The sequence below is a fragment of the Urocampus carinirostris genome, chromosome 1, assembly GCF_059441175.1.
Source record: "Urocampus carinirostris isolate Australia breed hairy pipefish chromosome 1, RoL_Ucar_1.0, whole genome shotgun sequence".
Classification (NCBI taxonomy): Eukaryota; Metazoa; Chordata; class Actinopteri; order Syngnathiformes; family Syngnathidae; genus Urocampus; species Urocampus carinirostris.
This window is the reverse complement of record NC_142349.1, coordinates 41,486,618-41,507,205: the sequence shown is the minus strand read 5'-3', so window position 1 is coordinate 41,507,205 and position 20,588 is coordinate 41,486,618. Positions and strand designations below refer to the sequence as shown.

Below are 20,588 nucleotides of genomic sequence, written 5' to 3'. Positions count from 1 at the left end.
TTCATCCAATTAATATACAAATATTTATTTTTAAAAATCAGTGTTTGTCAATCTTCAGGGACATGATTATAATATATCATTGTTAGAGCGATGTATAGACTGGTAAACGAAATAAGTAATAAATATACTAAATTGTCTATAGGTGGAACAAGTTAAGTCCTTTGTAAAGTACAAGAAAAGTAAAAAATAAAACATTTGAATTGATATAAGCTGTTCAAAGTTTTGTGAATGCACTATCCATTGGAGTAAGAATGGAAAATGTATTTTTATCCCAGCATTATTCATCAACATAGACCAACTGGTATTGTTTTAGGAGTAAGATCTTAAGCCTGAGCCCAAACCCGACCTGATCCTAACCCGAGATTCAGGTCGCGCCTAAAATGTCAATCATTAGTTCTGGTCCGGGCTGGGCTTTTCTCTCGCTGACTTAAAAAAAAAAAAAATCCACGCTTGGTGCACTTCCGTCTTTGTTCTTAGTTTGTTTCATTTTTGGCCGAAGCGCGCGAGATGCATTCTACAAATGGGGGGCGGAATCCATCGCACGGATCTTCCTCAAAGAAAATTAAGTTGAGTACAATGAGGTCTGAATTTTTTTTTTAATTTAGCAAGATAGAAGCCCTTCTCCACCTCACATATGAAAAAAGTGAAATATGAATATTCTGGTTTTATTCGGGCTTGGCCCCTCAAATCAATTTAATTTGTCGGGGTTAGGCTGGTTCAGGCTACAATACTCGCAGATTGGTTCAGGTTGGGACTGGATTTTTTTTTGGCACGATCTTAGCTCTACACTGTTTTAACCAAATCCACATACGGCATTCTTTTAGATCGGCGAATGCAGGCATGCTCCTGTCGTGTGAACTTCTCACCTGCAGCCACAAAGAGAATCCCCGCGCTGAGGAGAATGTTGTTGGTCTTGCTGTAGACTCGGCCCGCTCCAACGCAGAAGCCGCCCAGCATTAGCAGCACCGTGCTGAGGATGGGGAATACACTTGAGGCTCGCACAATACCTGTCATACAAAGAAATGACTCACTCAACCATTCAGCCTCCTGCAATTCAAGCCAAATACATTTTGCACAAAATTTTGATGGATGTCATTTTGGGAGGATATTTGAATTATTGACTGTCTAATAAGAAGGCTCTTTGAGGCATCTCATATCTTAACCATTATTACTTGGCATTTATGAGTTCTCGCATGTAAAACAATTGGAGAATTGAATCACAACATCATCCATTGTTCACGGAATGGATTAATTCATTTATCAAGCAGCTTTTACTTTGTGTACCTAATGCTTTTGAAACTTGTGAGTTGCTCATGATTTTCATCACAGATAAACAATTAATTGATAAAATTTGCCAGTTTCATGGTTTGTACACCTTTTTCATGGCCATATTCAAGCACTTGCTGATGACCTTTATAGCCATTTTTTGATTTCTCCAGTACTATTACAAGAAAAATATTCGGTGTGAATCCTATAATTTGCAGAGCAACAAATATATCTGCAGTTTACATGTGCGTTTTTTAATCTTGCATGTGCATTTATTAAGACATATGACTTTTACATCTCAAGTAATTCGTGAATATATTTATTTTGAGAGAAATCTCTCCCCATCTAGGACTAAAATGAGCAATATGTAGCCTACATTTTCAGTTGCAGGAAGTTCCTTCAATTTGCAATTCACCACTGTGAAACGCTACCTTAACTTTTTGCATGGGCCTTCATAAATGTCAATTAAAACATAATCTTAGCACTAATACACATTTCTGTCATGGGTCAGCGGATGCCAGGCGAACTTACGCAACAAGTATTCCGAGCTGTCCGTGTCGTAGTCGTTATCGTCGGGAAAATGGTTGATTCTGTAACAGCTGCCTTGATTTATCCCTGGAAGAGAAAAAATAACTCAGGCACTTTAGTTGAGCGATACGAATATAAGGCCAGTGGTTCTCCCTGGGGCCCCCTAGGGTGGCGTGAGGCTCTGTCAAGGGGGGCTTAGGCATGGGCGCAATCGACCTCAGAAGTTATTTTCAATAACTTTTCAAAGAATCAGGTGTAATGGCACCTCGACTACACTAGGGATAAGTGGTTCTCTCATTGTCAGTGTTTTGTTTAGGTTTAACGCCTACACCAGTATCAGCATTCCGTATGAAGTGTAAATACCAAGTGGGGCAGACCCCTCAAGTGACCCCATGAAAAAAATAATTAACCTGGATGAGGAGACGGATGTTTTAGGGGAGCATGACAGAAAATAATTGAGGAGCTGTGCTGTATGCTGATATATAATTTAACAGTGAGACAAATTAATGAACACATTTCTTCAGAACCAACGAAACAGAGACTTCAAACTCAGCTTGGCGCTGGATCCAGACTTTCTGTTCTCAGGCAGGCTGGATCAATAAAAGCAAATTCGAGATTTTCGCCACCCCAAGACCCCTCACCACATGTCAAATTTCAGCTTACCGTAGTTGTTTAAGATTGTGCTTTATTATTCCGCCTACTTTAGTAGCCTACCCTACATATTGTAATCATAGATGACAAGGGATCTTTTCTAAGCATAACACATTTATGTACAAACAATGGGAAAATAAAGTGTTTCATGTTTGACATTGAATGCCTGAACTGGTTCATGTAAAAATTTGAGTGAATGCAGTTTTACAATTGAACCAACTCAACACGTTATACAAAGTCAAAGGTGATCTATAAAAAAATATATCATTTTGCCTGTATTGTATTGGCATATTGGTTTGAAATGAATAAAAAGGAAATACAAAATAAACGTTTTAGCATTGCATGGGCAAAGCATATGAGACTACTTGAAATCAAACTACTAGGCTGGACCTGCTAAAGCTGAGAGTAAATCCTTTACTGGCCCTTACTTTAAAAAAGAATCAATGGTTTTGATAGAAAAGATATAGAGACTGTTTTTTTTTTGTTTTTTTTGTTTTTTTACATTTTAGAAATTCATGGCGGGCCAGAATAAATCATTAAATGAGCCGTTTCCGTTTGACATGCCCGCAATAAAAACATGTCAAAAGATTAATTGACTTTAAAAAGCGGATTTAAGGTCACAGCCCCTCTGTCGAATACAAGCAGTGTTTTTTTTTTCCTAGTTCACAATGACGTGTTGCTGTGTTTCAGGTAAAGGAACATAAATATGAGTTGCAATTTTGCAAAGGAATAAACGTTGAATCAGCAAGAGTGTGAGGGAAAACACACAAATAAGAAGAGGAAGAGGTTAGTAGGGTTAATGTAGGTGCTGGAATGAATCTACATGATCCCGTGTACATGCAAATACCCTCAGCACTTGATTAAAGGTGTGTTATGGTTAACTTAGATAACTTATTCCGATTTCTACCTGCTCTAAAAAAATTATTGATAGCATTTGCAAATAAACTTTAAAAGTATTTGGAAACAGCAAGCAAGTGTTGCCAAGCATTCAACAAATGATAATCATTTGAGTAAAAAAGAAAGAAAACTTAAAATTTTCAAGTCATGAATATGGATGTTCAATATCACATTTTTTCAGGCCCATATCAATCATCATTTATCTAATATTTATCAATACCGGTTACAGAGAAAACTAGCATATAAAAGTCCATTTGGATGCAAAAAAAATCATTTTTTTCAACAGGTTTATACCTTTAAAACTCAACCTTCTATTGTCCTTAGTATAGTATTTTATTTGGAAATGTATTGTTCATGCAATTTCTAGTTAAATACAGTAATCTCTCATTTTAAACGGGGGTTGCATTCCAAAAATGTCAAAACCCATTTAAAACCCATTTTTTTCAGAAAAAAAACGTTGCAAAAAACTTTGTAAAAATGTTCTGTCATATAACAATTTTAAAATTATCGTGGCGTTTTATTGCATAAATGTTTTGATTATGATCCATTTTACTTGATACTTTGAAGCCATCATGTGGACATTATGAAAAAATACAGTTACCTTCTGATCGATAACCAAATAAAAATATGTCTGGAGCCGCAAAAAATTAAAAGCCTTATAAGAAAGGAAACATACTGCATCTGTCTATGTTCAATGTAAAATAAAGAATGAGTCCTGTTTTGTCCTACAGAAACCATATATTTTTCCATTATCAGATATTTGTGAAAAAGCGGCAGGCAGCCATTAGGGAAATTAAGACCTGCTAAGACCTGCATGTTGCTACAGAGCAAGTTTAGCAGGTCGAGAAGTCTAACTGTGTAGGCAATTGAAATCAGCTTTGTCTGCTTTTTTTGGTTCTTTTGTGGCTCCAGAGTTTTTTGTTTGAGAAACTTGAAAATGAAAAAGATTTGTGCTTACATGCTGGGGTTTTTACGTTTTTCTTTGCCCTGAGTAGGTTTTAGATCAGGGGGTGTACTAATAGTCTGTAGTCTGTAAGACCCTTTGAGAGTTCTTGTTATTAAGGGCTATACAAATAAACATGACTTGACTTAACATGATATAGGTTCGTCAAGCTGTTTTACAACTTAAAACATCATTGTCAGAATGCAGAACACAATGCATAATGAAAATCCGCAGAGTAGCGGAATCGTGATAAGTAAACAGTCATAAAGTAAGGGATTACTATATCCACAAGAGGGCTGCCAGCATCAATATTGGCCATTGCTGAGATATTGAAATAAGCTGGTACCAGAATCAGTAATAAAAATCGTTAGATCAGCATTTTATTTATATTTTAAGACCCATTCTCTTCCGTTAATATTCCATTCCAGCAGTGAGGGAGCAGCTACGTATGACAAATAACCATCGTGCTTGCACACACATGCACTGACATGCAATGTGCTTTCAAAGTCATTCTTTCAACAATTAGGTCAATGCCCATGCATTAACACCTTTAACCTGGTTTCATTAGAACAACTGAGGGACCAATCTTCACATATTTTCATTGCTGGGTGTGGTGCACAAGCGCTAACAAAACATCAACATCAACCCCGGCTAATGAGACCCCAAAGTCCATGTACGGCCACAGTCTATGGATCAGTAAATGGCTCTCTACGGGTGTAAAGGGGGTAGGGGAACTGCAATTTTTGTATTTTGTTAGTAACATGACTTTAAAAATGATGAATGGATAATGCGAAACCATGTAATAAGAAACGAATATTATGTAAATGCATAACTAAATGCATGGAAGGATGCCTAGAAAAACAATGACTTCATATTAACACTGATAATTGACCTCTTGGTGTATTGAAGACAGTATCTATTGTTTTAAATTGCATGAAAACAGGCACAGATGCAGCCTAAGCAAAACGAGTTTGCACACGTCAAATAGATAAAAATAAAGCCAGCTCTAATTTATTGTGCCAACATAGTAAGTCATTTATTTGCTGTCCCATGTAGCATTTACATGTATGAAAGATCTGCTTGGATTTTTATATCAAACACAAAGTGCATCCATGCCAGGCAAGGTGTAGTGCTTAGCAACAATGTCACTGGTAAAATATTTCAGGGACAAATAAATAGGTCTGCTGCTTAATGGGGGACATCCAAATTAATTAGTGTCATACCAGAAATGGAGCACAAGTTTCTGTGTCTAGCCACAGATGGAAAACAGGCCTGAGGTCTATTTTGAGATAAGATGTGAGAAAAGGTATCTGCTAAATCGAAACTGACACTTGCATGAAAGAGGGAGTTAGAAACATGGAGAGAAACCAGACCATAATACAGTATTTAAATAAGCCAACATTAAAGTATTACCTCATAAAGTGGGTTCCCCTCTTTAGAGGTCAATATTTGTATTGGGCTCTTATGTAGTGACAATTGAGGCCAATAGATTCTGACAAGCAACAAATGGAAATTTGTCCTCCTGGGCATTTATGATAGATACTAATAGACTCTTGTTACTCTACTACATAAATGGTGTACATTTGTATAAGTCTCTGATGCAGTTGAAATTGTCCTTTATTTATTCGTTGTAGCGGGCAAGTGGGTATTTCCCCCACCTCCCTCATCTACATGTGCTGATCATAGTTGCAGAAAAAGTAAAATGCTTTCCCGAATGGTTCCCAAAAAGAAGTTAGAAGCATAATTTTTCTGGAATTTGTCGGAAAAGTTCTTAATAATCACTCATTCACTTAATAAGCTGGTGGTAAACATTGAACAAGTAAAAAAAAAAAGACAGATGATAAAGGGACATTGTGTATTATTCACAGTATTTGCTCCTAGTAAAATAAAAAACAACTTCCTTTATCAAAAAAGCAATATTGAGTTGAACAGTAAATAGAAGTACATGAGCTATCGTATAAACGTGTATTTTAATAAATACTCGTAGGTCGAGAAATTCGGACTTATTTTACATAACATGATTGGAGGGAGCTGACATGACTGCCCTCCATCTTGCTTTTAAAGGTACACACCAAAACCCTTGTAAAAAGCTGTGCAAAAAAAGAAAATTAGTGCTTAATGCTCTCTTTGACTCTCCAAAGTTGGTGATCTTTCTTGTGCTTTGTAGCACTTGTTTTTCATTGCATTACACAAAACAGCGACATACTGTGGTTAAATATTACAGAGATTGTAATTAAAGTCATATATAAACCAGCCAAGGCGGCACGGCGACGCAGTGTGTGGCACAGTCCTGAGGTCATGAGATCGAACCTCCTGTTTGGAATTTGCATGTTCTCCCCGTGCTTGCGTGGGTTTCATCCGGGCACTCCGGTTTCCTCACACATTCCATAAACATGCATGTTAGGTAGGTTAAATGGCTGGTCAAAATTGTCCTTAGGTGTGAGTTGAGGTGAGGTGCAGGTGAGTTGTCTGTCCCTGTGTGCCCTGCGACTGGCTGGCAACCAGTTCAGGGTGTCCCCTGCCCACCGCCCGAAGATAGCTGGGATGGGCTCCAGCACCCCCGCAATCCCACTGAGGATAAGCGGTGCAGATAATGGATGGATGGATGGATGGATAAGCCAGCCAAATGGAAATGTTGTATTAAAGATTTTTTTCCTCTACTTTCTGTTGCATGGCAATGGATTGTTAGTATTTATAAAGCTCCTATAAGTGTCCAGAAGAATGCATCAAACATATTTTATTTTTATTTCTGATTATTGTACGCGAAGCGTTGATATGACAAATTCGTCCTCTACGTGAACATCCAGTATGTGTTAGAAGCAGCTGTGTTGCCAATAGCAACAGAACGCTGGTGACAGAAACATTTGTCCTTATGGTGAACTATCTTTTCAGAGAATCAGTGGAGTACGGATAAATATACATGGCCTTTTTTTTTCAAGTCAAATATGATGCAGTCTTTGCAAAGGGGGAGTTTTCTTTCTATTCGTATTTTGCTTGACTAGCACTTGTCGAGTAGGATTTTGTGTATTTGTGTGCTATTGTGAAAATGCAGCTGAGTCCAAGCTGAGAATGTCAGCCGCCTTCATTTTCCAAGGTGGAAGGGTAAAATATGCATAAAATTGGTGTCAATGGAGTCCATTCATGATAGTGTTGAATGCAAAGCAGTACAAATCAACCGATAAGTTCAAGCTATCATTGAAATAATTTGTGTTTAATGCCAAACAAACAAAATGGCTTGGCAATGGCAGGCTGATAGAAGATTAGATTTGGCTGCTTGGCGTGGTCAGTGGTTGGGAACTACAGTACCTAAGACCCTACAAAAGTAGACCACACTAAAGCAGATGTTTATAAATTGTATTTTTAATCATTGGGGGTGCCTTGACATGAAACCGAGCTAAATATACTGGCAGAGGCAGAAAGTACAACAATAAAATTTTTTACAAATATCGGTTTAGCCATTTGGGAGCCAATAGGCCACATTCAAACCCGCACACACTTACACAAATCATGATTTATAAAGTAGTTTAGATAGATTAAGATAGATAAACTCAAACCTAATTTAAATATAATCTATGTTTTATTCCAAATTCGTAGAGTTATAGAACCCAAAATATTCAGCGATGTGCAAAGCGGTCACAAGCAGGCCAAATGTCATGGATTGAAAAATGTGAAGATTCCTATATACCGTTGTGGTCAAAAGTTTACATACTCTTGTGAAGAACATAAGGTCATGGCTCTTTTGAGATCCCAGTTTTTTCTACAACTCTGATTTTTCTCTTAAAGAGAGATTGGAACGGATTTCTCTTTGTCACAAAAAACATTCATGAGGTTTGGTTCTTTTATGAATATACATACAGCAGTGCTAATATTTGGTAACATGTCCCTTGGCCATTTTCAACTCAACTAAGCACTTTTGGTAGCCATCCACAAGCTTCTGGCAAGCTTCTGGCTAAATCTTTGACCACTCCTCTCGGCAGAATTGGTGCAGTTCAGGTAAATTTGATGGATTTCTGACATGGACTTGTTTCTTCAGCATTGTCCACAAGTTCTCTAAGGGGTTTAAGTCAGGACTTTGCGAAGGTCATTCTAAAACCTTATTTTTAGCCTGATTTAGCCATTCGGTTAACACTTTTGATGTGTGTTTGGGGTCATTGTTCTGTTGGAACACCCAACTGTGCCCAAGACCCAATCTTCTGGCTTATTACTTTAGGTTTTCTTAAAGAATTTGAGGGTAATTCTCCTTTTTCATTATCCCATTTACTCTCTGTAAAGCACCAGTTCCATTGGCAGCCAAACAACCCCACAGAATGAAAACTACCACCACCGTGCTCGATGGTAGGCATGGAGAACTTGGGGTTAAACGCCTCACCTTTTCTCCTCCAAACATATTGCTGGGCATCGTGGCCAAAAAGCATGATTTTTGTTTCGTCCGACCACAGAAATTTACTCCAGAAGGTCTTATCTTTGTCTATGTGATATTTTTTCATCAAAAAAATGGTATGGAAAATTGTCGAAAGAAAATTCATTTTAAACAATGTTAAGAAGCACTATACAAAAAGGTTATTGAATACATTTCCCTGTACTACCTCATGAGCAGATAGTTAGTATGTAAAAATAAAAAAGGATTAGTAATCTGCTGCCACCTACTGATATAGATGAATGTTACAGTTACTCAAGGTGATCACTGGAAGAAAGCAAAGATACTGAACAATGGCAAGCTTTTTTGCAAACTAGACTAAGTCTCACGGCACACTAGTGTGCACCGGCACACTAGTTAAAAGCGAATACTTAAGATGTGATTTTAAGGTTTTGTTGGAGATTTTAAGGTTCTGTTGGTAGTATATAAAATCATGCATGAACTTGCTCCCTTATATCTTTCTGATTTAATTTCCCCCTATGTTCCAGTACGGAGCCCTTTGCTCTGAAAATGCTTGTCGACTAGTGATCCCAAGAGCCAAGAAGAGATCCGCAGGTTCGAGAGCGTTCTCCATTCGGGCCCCGGTGCTGTGGAATGCTCCTTCCCCTGAGATTCGATCTGCAACCTCGGTGTAAATGTTTAAATCCAAGCTTAAAACAGACTCCTATTCTATAGCATATGAATAACCTATATTTTATGTTGACAATATCTGTGTATTATTTGGGATGGTGTCATAATAGTCTGTGGTTTGCAATAATCTGTGGTCTGTGCAGACCTTTGAGACTCTTTGTGATTAAGGGCTATACTATATAAACCACTTTCTGGCATGAGTCATTCTGGGAGCACGGAATCAGGCAGAAGAACATTCAGAGAGTTTTTAACAAATCCCAGAAGATCATCAGATGCTCTATGAAACATCTGGAGGACATAGCTAGCTTGCGAAATTGTAGCAAAACCATTAACATTGTAAAAACTCTTTCCACCCCAGCCACCACCTCTTTGATCTGTTGCCCTCTAGCAGGGGATACAGGTACCTTAAAACAAGGACAAACAGGCTAAAAGACAGCTTCTTCACCAGGGCCATCAGCACCCTAAGCGAGCGCACAAAACAGTAAAAACATAACTTGCAACTTATCTTGTGTTTTGTTGCTGCTAAATGTCATTGCACCTCTTACCATTGCACCATTGTTACGATACGATGCACTCTTCTACTCTATTCAAAGACATTGCACTATTGTTATAAATTAGACCAGTCTCTAACCACTAATATTTTTGTTGCCTTTTATCCTGATAGTTTTATCTTTTTTCTCTCTTTAGAGCATTTATTACATGTTTACCCTGGAGTGCCCTGTCTAATCTCGTTGCCTACCATGTTTACTACATTGATATTGATGACAACAAAGGCAACTCAATTCAATTCAACTGTGCATGTCCTCCTTTAAAGTGTTGACTAATGAGCGGCAAAGTGGTTTCTTTGAAGGTAATTGTTTCAAGTAACTCGTTTATCTTCTCCTACAGTACACTTGCATGTGAAGGAAGTTTTAATAATGTGGCATTGAGACGTTTTGTCAAAATCTCTTATGTGCCCATGCTAAATTCCGGGTGCAAATGTCAGATCTTTTGACCAACAGATGAGTTGTTAAAACATTTTGTTTGATTGTGTTTCCTTTACAGGTTCGTACTGACTGCTGGTTCTATTAGCAGAGAGAAACTTAATGAATACAGGGTGGAAATTTGTATGAACTTGGATCTTATTTACATGTTCATTCACTCCACCACAGGTCCTAGTGGTTTTGTGGTTTACTGCATCTGTGAGTTGGACCTTAGCGCTGGATAGACTTGAAACTGGGTGGATAAATTGGTACATGCAAGTTCACAAGTCAAGTGGAAAACCTACACAGAAATCGACTTTATCTCCACACTGGGGGACACGATTGTTGGCGTCAATAATAAACATGTGCTCTCACTTGCTTGTCTTCCCATCACATTCCCTTGTGTAAATCGCGTGTGTGCGCCTGGCAATCTTAGCTTTCGCTGGGTGATATTGTTGCACTGACGCCTCGGGCCCCATCTAACACGTTTACAGCAAACGAGAGCAGAAAACAAGCTGCTGTGAGGCTGGTGTGAGGACTGGCAAGGGATGCTGTGGCTTGGTTTTACAGCTTGTGGAATGAGGAGAGTTTATAAAGCTGTAAGCAGATTAAGCACCGTCATCAGGCTCATGAATCCAAAGCAGATGTAATTTCCGGGACATAATGCTGTCATTTATTACTCTAAAGGCAGGAGAACAATAGAAATCTATTAGTGTCTATTAATCCATATGTTCCATGTCATGAGAAGAAATGTGCCCAAAACATAAGTGATCAGTATTTTCTTGTTCAACTAAGAGTCTGATTCTTCGTTGTAATTCCAATCTAATTGAAAGAATTAGAACAAGGTTCTTAAACTCAATTTTCTTGGGGGCCACTTGAGCTAGGTTCCAGGTGAGGTTGGGCCAAGTACAGTTTTCCACAAAAAGGTTCTGACAAAAATGTTCCACGATTTTCAAATACTTTTTATTGGTGTAGAGTTTTTATTCTCAACACAAAAAACCTATAAAGAAACATTAATGATCAATATCAATTCAATTTTATAATTCAATTAGTAATAAATCCATGATCGAATATGGCTGCACTTAAAGGGATATTATGTATTATTTAGTGCCTCCTTGTGGTTAAAAATGTCATTTATCAAAAAAATAGTAACGCTATTGATTTACTTTAAATGGATAAAAATGGGTTGTTATTACTATTTATTTGAGCCTCACCTTGAAGAAAATGACATAATTGTCTGCCATCTCTCTGCTACAGGGAACTGAAAAAGCAAAATCCTCAAAAGACAGGGCAAAACATTTTGAAGGAAAATTGGTTGGTATTTTTATTTGTGGTTTTCAGCACTTGTTTTCTGTTGCACGACAAAATACAGTGACATCTGGTAGTCAAAATGTGCACATAGTCTCTTGAACTTTCATATTAAGGTGGGGCTCTCAAACTATCATCCCGAAGGCAGCAATTGGCCTTCTGGCTACGAGTTTGAGACCCCTGGCTTAAAATAATTAAGATTGCAAAATAATGCTACGATAAAATAAGAATATTAATCAATAAAGAATATGTCAGAACGCAAACAGACGGAGGACCCAGACGCGTAACGTTTTCACACAAGCTTTATTTTACGGGAATGGGGCAGTCATGCGCGTGAACACAAACGCCAGTGATGCGGCGATCGCTGGGCGGAAGAAGTGAGACAGAAAAGTCAGAGGCAGACAAGATCGAAACCGGACAGGACAGATGGGATCGATACAGGACACAAGAGTAGATACCGGACAGGACGAAACAGACGGGATCGGTACTCGAGCAAGATACCGGACAGGACGGGACAAACGGGATCGATAACGGATACTGAACACTGGAGCAAGATACCGGACAGGACGAGACCGACGGGATTGATACCGGATACTGGAGACTGTAGCACGACACCGGACAGGACGAGACAGGCGAGATCGATACCAGAAACTGGAGACTGGAGCAAAATACCGGACAGGACGAGACTGACGGGATCGATACCAGATACTGGAGATTGGAGCAAGATACCGGACAGAGCGAGACTGGCGGGATCGATACTAGATACTGGAGATTGGAGCAAGATACCGGACAGAGCGAGACTGGCGGGATCGATACTAGATACTGGATACATGAGCAGGATACCGGACAGAGTCAAAATACACGCCTTGCAAGTGCAGAGGTTCGTTAACGGACTGACAAGAAGAGCACCAAGTTTAAACAGGAGGGAGGCCAATCAGGCAACGAGCCGCAGCTGGCGCCAAACGGGAAGGCCCAAGTGAGGGCAATGGGCAACTGTGACATAACAATTTTATTATAAATATTCATCTTTTCAAACTGATATTAAGACTTAATTATTAAGTATTTATGATACTTATAGCAGATACTGATACCCTTGGTAGAGAATACTTCCTTCACTCTTCAAAATATATATATATATATTTTTTTTTGACAGATATACCTTTAAAATCCAACATAATTGGTTTCCTGAATATTGTATTTGATTAATGGCATTCATCGTCCCTCTATTTTAGTGTTTGTGATTGTTAATTGGCTAGCAAGCAGCTTATAGTGGTCGGCAATGACGTGCAGTCGGGGGGAAGGGTATGAGGCAGTGCCTCAACTGTCATTATGTAAAATAAACAATTAAAAATATATAAACTGGTTATATTAATTCATTGGTAAATGTATTTGACATTTAACTTTCTGGATTCTCATTTTCAAAATCACTGAATTTTCACATTATATTATATTAATAACACATTTAGTATGTAACGTATTACTGGTCTTCAGATGCACATGGCGATCATGAGTTCAAAGATTCTGATTAAGGATCAACCAATATGGGTTTTTGAGTGATGATACCGATACCAATTATTAGTAGTAAGAGGTGTCTGATAACAGATATTTGGAGCCCATATTCATTTGATCTTCTCTCCAGCCCCGGTAAACTCGACCTGCTTGACTTCCGCCCTCCGATTGGCCACCCGATCCAAAGCCTTCTTTCCCGCTGTTGACGGCTGACAGCCATCTCGTCTCCCGCAAGCCCTGATCGCTTCCCTAAATAAATAACTGAAACGAATGCTCTGGGGTTTCCTGGTCTGTTCTGGTCTCCTGACAAAATGGGCTGGGCAAAAACTCGTATAAAGGTACATGCGAACTTTAAATAGCTCCCTGATTTTTTTTTACAATAAAAATTAAAAAGGTCAATTCAATCAACATGACTTGAATTGATTTAAAACAAAATGTGCATCGAAATTTTAACGGAGATCACAAATTGAAGTGTCGTCACTCCTGTTTTAGAGCCAAATTGACGTACTAACGATATGGTAATAGCTAATCATTCAGCCTTTCACTTTAGCATGCTTTTTATGCCCTCTTTCACTCACGCTTAATTGACCAATTAATGTTATGATAAGAGCTAATAATTCAGTCTCAACCTGAACGGGCTTCCCTACACTACAATTAACTTAACTACACTTTTTACGCTATCTCTTAATTAAACAAAAGCTTTTCTACCAAGTACCTTTTAAAATCTCAATATTATCAGTCTTCCTGATTCACACGCATGCCTAGACTCGGGAGTTAGCAGAGCTGCCACTGTTTACTTCGCTTTAACGTTATTCTTTCCGCCTTAGTGGCCCCAGCCTTGGTCGCTCTTCCGATCAGAAGGTGTGGGGTGGGTAGGGTGTGAGACAGAAGGCAGGAGAGAGGGAGACAGGGAGTGAAAGGCTCGGCTGTATCGGAGCCTAAATAATCAGCTAGGCAAATAAATAAAAACGCCAATATCGATATCCGTCAAATTCCCAATTATCAGGGCCAATAATCGGCCCGCCCAGTACCTCTAAACCCTATTTAGCAAACACTTTAGCTCCGAAACTTGTTAATTAGTTAATTAGCTAATTACTGATAGTATTAGCAAGATAATTGCAAGTCAAGCCATCCATGCAGGTCATTCTCGTTGCATGGATTTACCTATCTATTGATATTTTTATTCAAAAGGAGCAGTGCAAATACTTAATTTATAACTTGGGGTAAGATAATGAAAAAAAAATATATGCTAATGTTTATATCTTGTTTTCTTGTTCTGTCACTCAATTGATGAATAAGATGGAGGTTCATTTGTTTTTAAATCTGAACCTTCACCAGACACGTACTTACCTGCACGTCACTGGGTACCGGGAACTAGAATGAGTAGCGATATCTTTAAAAAGGTGGTATCTTAACCGATACCAATACTTCATACCGGTACTCGCACCCAGCCCATTATATCGTTTTTTCTTTCATATCTAATATCAATATCAATTTTTGCATTCATATTTTTCTCAACTGGTGGGTCAGAACACAAAAGTGGGTCCCGGACCTGTTTTCAATCGGTCGTAGGCCTTTGCGCTGGCAGAATAATGCTAAGAAGAAGAAAACAAAACATGTGTCAATTACACAGTAGCTGGTGATTCGCAGCTGGACATCTTCCTGCAACAGTCAGTCGGTGTCAGAACCAGAACAGATACAGGGCCCAATCACGTGACGTTCTCACACAAGCCTTTAACTTACGGGAAATGCACGTTAGGTAGCCGTTCTGGCGTGGAAAGACCGGAAGTCAGAGACCGACGAGACAGATTCCAATTGCCGAGTTGTAATCGGAGAGATGTGGTCGATACCGGACAGGAAGTGACAGACAGGATAGATAACTGATCAGGATATCGAAAATTAACAGGAGAAACTAGACGGGAACAAAAACTGGAGAAAATAATAAACAGGACAAAAACAGACGGAAACTAAACTGGAACCTGAAATTAAACAGGACAACAATAAACGTGAACAATACCGGACTTGAGATATCACAGGAAAACAGGACCAAGTCAGAACCCACGTCTTGTGGGGCAGAAGTTCGTTTGACGGGCTGAAACTGAAGCACGAGAGCGCTTAGCTTTATATAAATAGAAAGTCAATCTCTCAACGAGCCGCAGCTTGCACCACACGGGCGGGGCCAATTGGGCACCACGGCAACCGTGACACACACGGGCGCGGCCAATTGGGCGCCAGGGCAACAATGACAATCGGCACCATCCCAATTGTATTTGAGAGGGAACACATCTCATTTTATTGTGATTTTGTTTGTTTTATTTCCTGTTTGTTCCCACTATAATGGGTCACAAGAAAGTTAGCAAAAAGAAGAAGGAAAAGGGGAAAATAGTGACCATAAAAATCAAATCTAAAAAGGAAATAATTGCTAAATACAAAGATATTGTACAAGTGTCTGACATTGAAGCACTGCTTGAAGGTACAGTAAATGGTTTCAAATTTATATATTTCTAGCTTTTATACTGGTATTTTGATTTTTATTACTGACACAATTAGGTGATTATCGTTGTTCATGTACATGTTTTTTTTAACATTTTGGGTCCAAACCTTTCTTAGCATGTGGCTCGTTTTAGGGGGGTATGTGTGAGTATATACAGTAGTTGAAGTAATTTGGATTTTGATGGCCATTGTATTTAAAAAAAAAAAAATATTCTGCTATCTCTACTTTAAAAGCTGCAATTATTTAATTGGATTTATATTGGAAAATGGAATTATTTTCTTGATTTGGATCGCAGATTGTCATTAGGGTTGAATGGTAGGTCATCAAGTCAGACTAGTCGAGAACTGCTGTTATAGAGGGCCGTATCTGTATTTTGTGGTATTAAATGCATTCAGCTCACTGTATGCAAATAGTGTACACTAATTAAACACTAAGGGAAGAAAATGTGACTCTGAGGAGTCCGCTTACTAACTAGCGCCCACACTTGACTTTCTACTTATGCGTGAATGACACGATGGTGTGGACAGCACTGCCTACGCTTCCACAAACCTTGCAAATGTGTACTTACCACCGCTTTTCTCAGTACAAACACATGCGCCTTTCTCGCAACCTGACACGGCGTGGGATGTTTATCGTAAACTGCTAATTGATTGATAATTCAATCCCTTAATCCTCATTTATTTACTCGCGGTCGCAAGCATGAGGGTCGACCTGACTGCCATGTTCTGAAAAGAAAGTGGGGACCTATTTGGCCTTAGCATGAATTAATAAGCAGTGAGACGCTTTTAAGTAACCCACTGCACTTCATAGAGCAAACAAGCTTATCTTTAGTGTCACTGTTCGCTAAATGTCACAGGAAGTCAGCAGCTGGAAAGGTGAGACCGATACGAGCACTCCATATGTCCAAAGAGAATGACTATAAAATAGTCTAATCCATTCATCATGCATTTTGTTGTTCCAAGAATCAGCAACAACATCTGCATTACTGGTTGGTTTGGCAGAAGTTTACAGTTCTTTCCTACCGATACCAATAAAATTCTACTTAAAGAGACCGATGTTTTCATTATTTCGCACATTATTCTCATCTTTATTTGTGTTCACAACAAATATATTCTACTTGGGCGAGGTTGTTAGGGACGTGGTTTGTTAAGGGTTTGTACACCTTTTTCATGGCCAAATTCATCATCTGTATTTAAATGTCTAAAGAAAGGAAAGCTGACGACATTAACTGGAACAAATCAGTCCTGGAAAGACTCGGGAATGGAATATTCCAAAAATGGAAAGACTTGACAAAGGAATAAATAATATGTTCAGAAAGATGGAGGACAAAATTGAGAAATCCTTAAAGAAATCAAGAAGAAGCTGGAAGTCGAAAGTAATAGAGATAGATTATGAGAGACTTAATAACGATAAGAAGAAAATGGAGGAAGAATTCGAGAAATTAAAGACAAAATGCTTATTTTAGTATACGACTATTTTAAAGCAGTTTAAATGTCACGGGCCAGGGCAGGAAACAGGAAAAAGAACCCAATAGCGTAACATACTCATAATTTATTGGGGAGAGGAGGAGGACGCGCACACTCGATCCGGGGATCGATGGTCGCTGAAGTGGATAGAAATCCAAACAAAAGAATGTTCAAAATCAAACACATCAGGCCGAAAATAAAACAGGATCAAACGCAGGCAAATTCACAGAACTAGGTATTTCATACAGAGTTTAACAGGAGTCTTGCAGAAGCATCACAGAAGTATCACAGAAGTATGACAGACGCTCAGACAACTAACGGCTCAAAGGGGCGCGTTTAAGTACTGCCAAGGAGCAATCAGTCAATGCGTCTCAGCCAGTGTCCATGGGCGGGGCCAATTGTGTGCCGTGGCAACCGCGACAGAATCCTGCGTCACCCGGCTGGGACCAACTGGGCGCCATGGCAACCGTGACATTAAGGGAGTCGTCTTATGTGCGTTTAGGCTTATATGTGAGTATTTACGGCACTAAAAGGTGTGTGTTTTTTCAGGCGAATATATCATATCATCTTAGCTTTAAACTGCACAACTATTTCATTTAAGAAGGGGATTTTTTTTAACTTGGGTGGAAGCTTGTCATTAGGGTGAAATGGTGGGTCTTCAAGTCTGACCAGTTAAGAACCACTGTTTAAGGGTATCAGTCCATCATCCTTTTTTTGGAGTGATTTGCTAACTATGTGACATGTTGCAACATGTCCGGAAAAAATAATGTGGGAAAAAAAAGATCACATTTGCATAAGAAATATACTGTGTACAATGGTGTTCTCCCCTGCAGGGGAGACAAACACAAATGCACACAGACTGGCAGCATTATCAATAATATGTGTGTTAATAATGTTGACCGTAAAGATGTGTATGCATGTGCTCACATGAGTGCATGTTTGCTTATTTAGACATATTAAGCATGTTACTTGCTTGCCTTCTCCTTACTCATTAGTCACCATCACCACAGATCCACCACCTTCAAGCTTTGATGCATAGTATTGAATGGAAAAGAGACCGATGCATTAACGGGCCAGCATTGGTTTTCAGTGTCAAATAAAACCTTGTCACGAAACTTTTAATCTCAAGTGTCATTCTTCATCAACTTTTTTTCATTTACTTCTTGTCATTTTAAGCAGAAATGTATGTAATTTCTCATAGCTTCTTCTTTAAAACCCCAGTGTGTAATATTTGACCACTTGATGGATCTGTATTTTCTAATCCAAACAAAACCCGCGGCCACAGAGCGCAGCAGGACACCAGCCAAACGGCAAGCGGCGACTACTAGGTGGGATTACACTATGCAAAAAAAATAAAAATTTCTATATATATCTCATCTCATCATCTCATCTCATCAGCCGTACCGCTTATCCTCATTAGGGTCGCGGGGGCAGCACGGCAGCGCGGTGGTTAGCGCATGTGCGGCACAGTTCATGTCTTGGGAACCTCCTGCGTGGGTTCAAATCCAGCTCCAGATTTCCTGTGCGGAGTTTGTATGTTCTCCCCGTGCTTGCGTGGGTTTCCTCCGGGCACTCCGGTTTCCTCCCACATTCTAAAAACATGCATTTCAGGTAGATTGGCCGGTCCAAATTGTCCTTAGGTGTGAATGAGCGAGTGAGTTGTCTGTCCCCGTGTGCCCTGCGATTGGCTGGCAACCAATTCAGGGTGTCCCCTGCCAACTGCCCGATGATTGCTGGGATGGGCTCCAGCACCCCCGCGACCCTACTGAGGATAAGCGGTGTAGCTGATGAGATGAGATATATATATACAGGACTGTCTCAGAAAATTAGAATATTGTGATAAAGTTCTTTATTTTCTGTAATGCAATTAAAAAAACAAAAATGTCATACATTCTGGATTCATTACACATCAACTGAACTATTTCAAGCCTTTTATTATTTGAATATTGCTGATTTTGGCTTACAGCTGAAAAAAACTCGAAAATCCTATCTCAAAATATTAGAATACTTCCTCAGACCAAGTAAAAAAATAATTTTATAACAGCAAAACTAAATCAAACATTTGAAAATGTCCATTGATGCACTCAGTACTTGGTTGGGAATCCTTTTGCACGGATTACTGCATCAATCTGGCGTGGCATGGAGGCAATCAGCCTGTGGCATTGCTGAGGTGTTATTGATGCCCAGGATGCTTCGATAGCGGCTTTCAGCTACTTTGCATTTGCAGGTCTGGTGTCTTTCATCTTCTTCTTAACTATACCCCACAAATTCTCGATGGGGTTCAGGTCAGGGGAATTAGCAGGCCAATCAAGGACAGTGATGCCATGGTCAGTGCACCAGTTACTGGTGGTTTTGGCACTGTGGGCAGGTGCCAGATCATGCTGGAAAATGAAATCCTCATCTCCATAGAGCTTTTCAGCAGATGGAAGCATGTAGTGCTCTAAAATCTCTTGGTACACAGTTGCATTTACTCTGGACTTGATGAAACACAGTGGACCAACACCAGAAGCTGACATGGCTCCCCAAACCATTGCTGACTGTGGGAACTTCACACTGGATTTCAAGCAACTTGGATTTTGCTCCTCTCCAGCCTTTCTCCAGACTCTGGCGCCTTGACTTCCAAATGAAATGCAAAACTTGCTTTCGTCTGAAAAGAGGACTTTGGACCACTCTGCAACTGTCCAGTGCTTCTTCTCCATAGCCCAAGTCAGACGCTTCTTCCGTTGTCTTGAGTTCAGAAGTGGCTTGACCATGGGAATACGGCTATTGTAGCCCATATCCCGGACACGTCTGTGAACTGTGGCTTTTGATACCTGGACTCCAGCTTCAGCCCACTGTCTTTGAAGCTCCCCCAAATTCTGGAAGCGGCTCTGCCTCGACCGAGACATACCTAATTGGTATAATGGCATACCTAATTGGTATAATGGCGGCGCCCTCTGGCTGCGGCTGCACCGACTCGCTACAACGGGTCAGGTGTATCGACATTTCGTTCTGTGTACATTGTTACAAAGAATGACAATACAAAGGAAATTATTATTATTATTATTATTATTATTCACAATTTTGTTAAGGCTGCGGTCATCTTTCTTGGTTGTGCAGCGTTTCCGGCCACATTTTTCCCTTCCAACAGACTTTTTGTGGATATGCTTTGAAACTGCACTCTGTGAACAGCCTGCTCTTTGAGAAATTTCTTTTTGTGTCTTACCCTCCTGATGGAGGGTATCAATGATGGTCCTCTGGACAGCAGTAAGATCAGCAGTCTTCCCCATACTTGTGATTTAGTTTACTGAACCAAGCTGAGTGTTTTTAAGGTTCGGGAAACCCTCGCAAGGTGTTTCGAGTTAATTAGATGATTCAGGTGATTAGTTGAATAGCCTACTTGTATACTTTTTCATGATATTCTAATATTTTGAGATAGGATTTTTGAGTTTTCTTAAGCTGTAAGCCAAATTCAGCAATATTAAAATAATGAAAGGCTTGAAATAGTTCAGTTGATGTGTAATGAATCCAGAATGTA

At 39.4% G+C, this 20,588-nt stretch overlaps 1 protein-coding gene across 3 annotated transcripts in view; it reads right to left on the bottom strand.

Moving 5' to 3' along the window:
- Nucleotides 1-20,588, bottom strand: part of cacng4b (calcium voltage-gated channel auxiliary subunit gamma 4b) — a 34,824-nt gene that overhangs the window by 5,906 nt on the left and 8,330 nt on the right. For 2 of the 3 annotated variants that reach the window (XM_088339403.1, XM_088339391.1), the window contains 2 exons: nt 1,798-1,881; nt 867-1,007 (listed from right to left, as the gene is read on the bottom strand). In XM_088339403.1, the coding sequence (XP_088195529.1) occupies nt 867-1,007; nt 1,798-1,881 (225 nt within the window). The remainder of the gene's footprint in view (nt 1-866; nt 1,008-1,797; nt 1,882-20,588) is intronic. The other variant, XM_088339396.1, reaches the window with a different exon arrangement.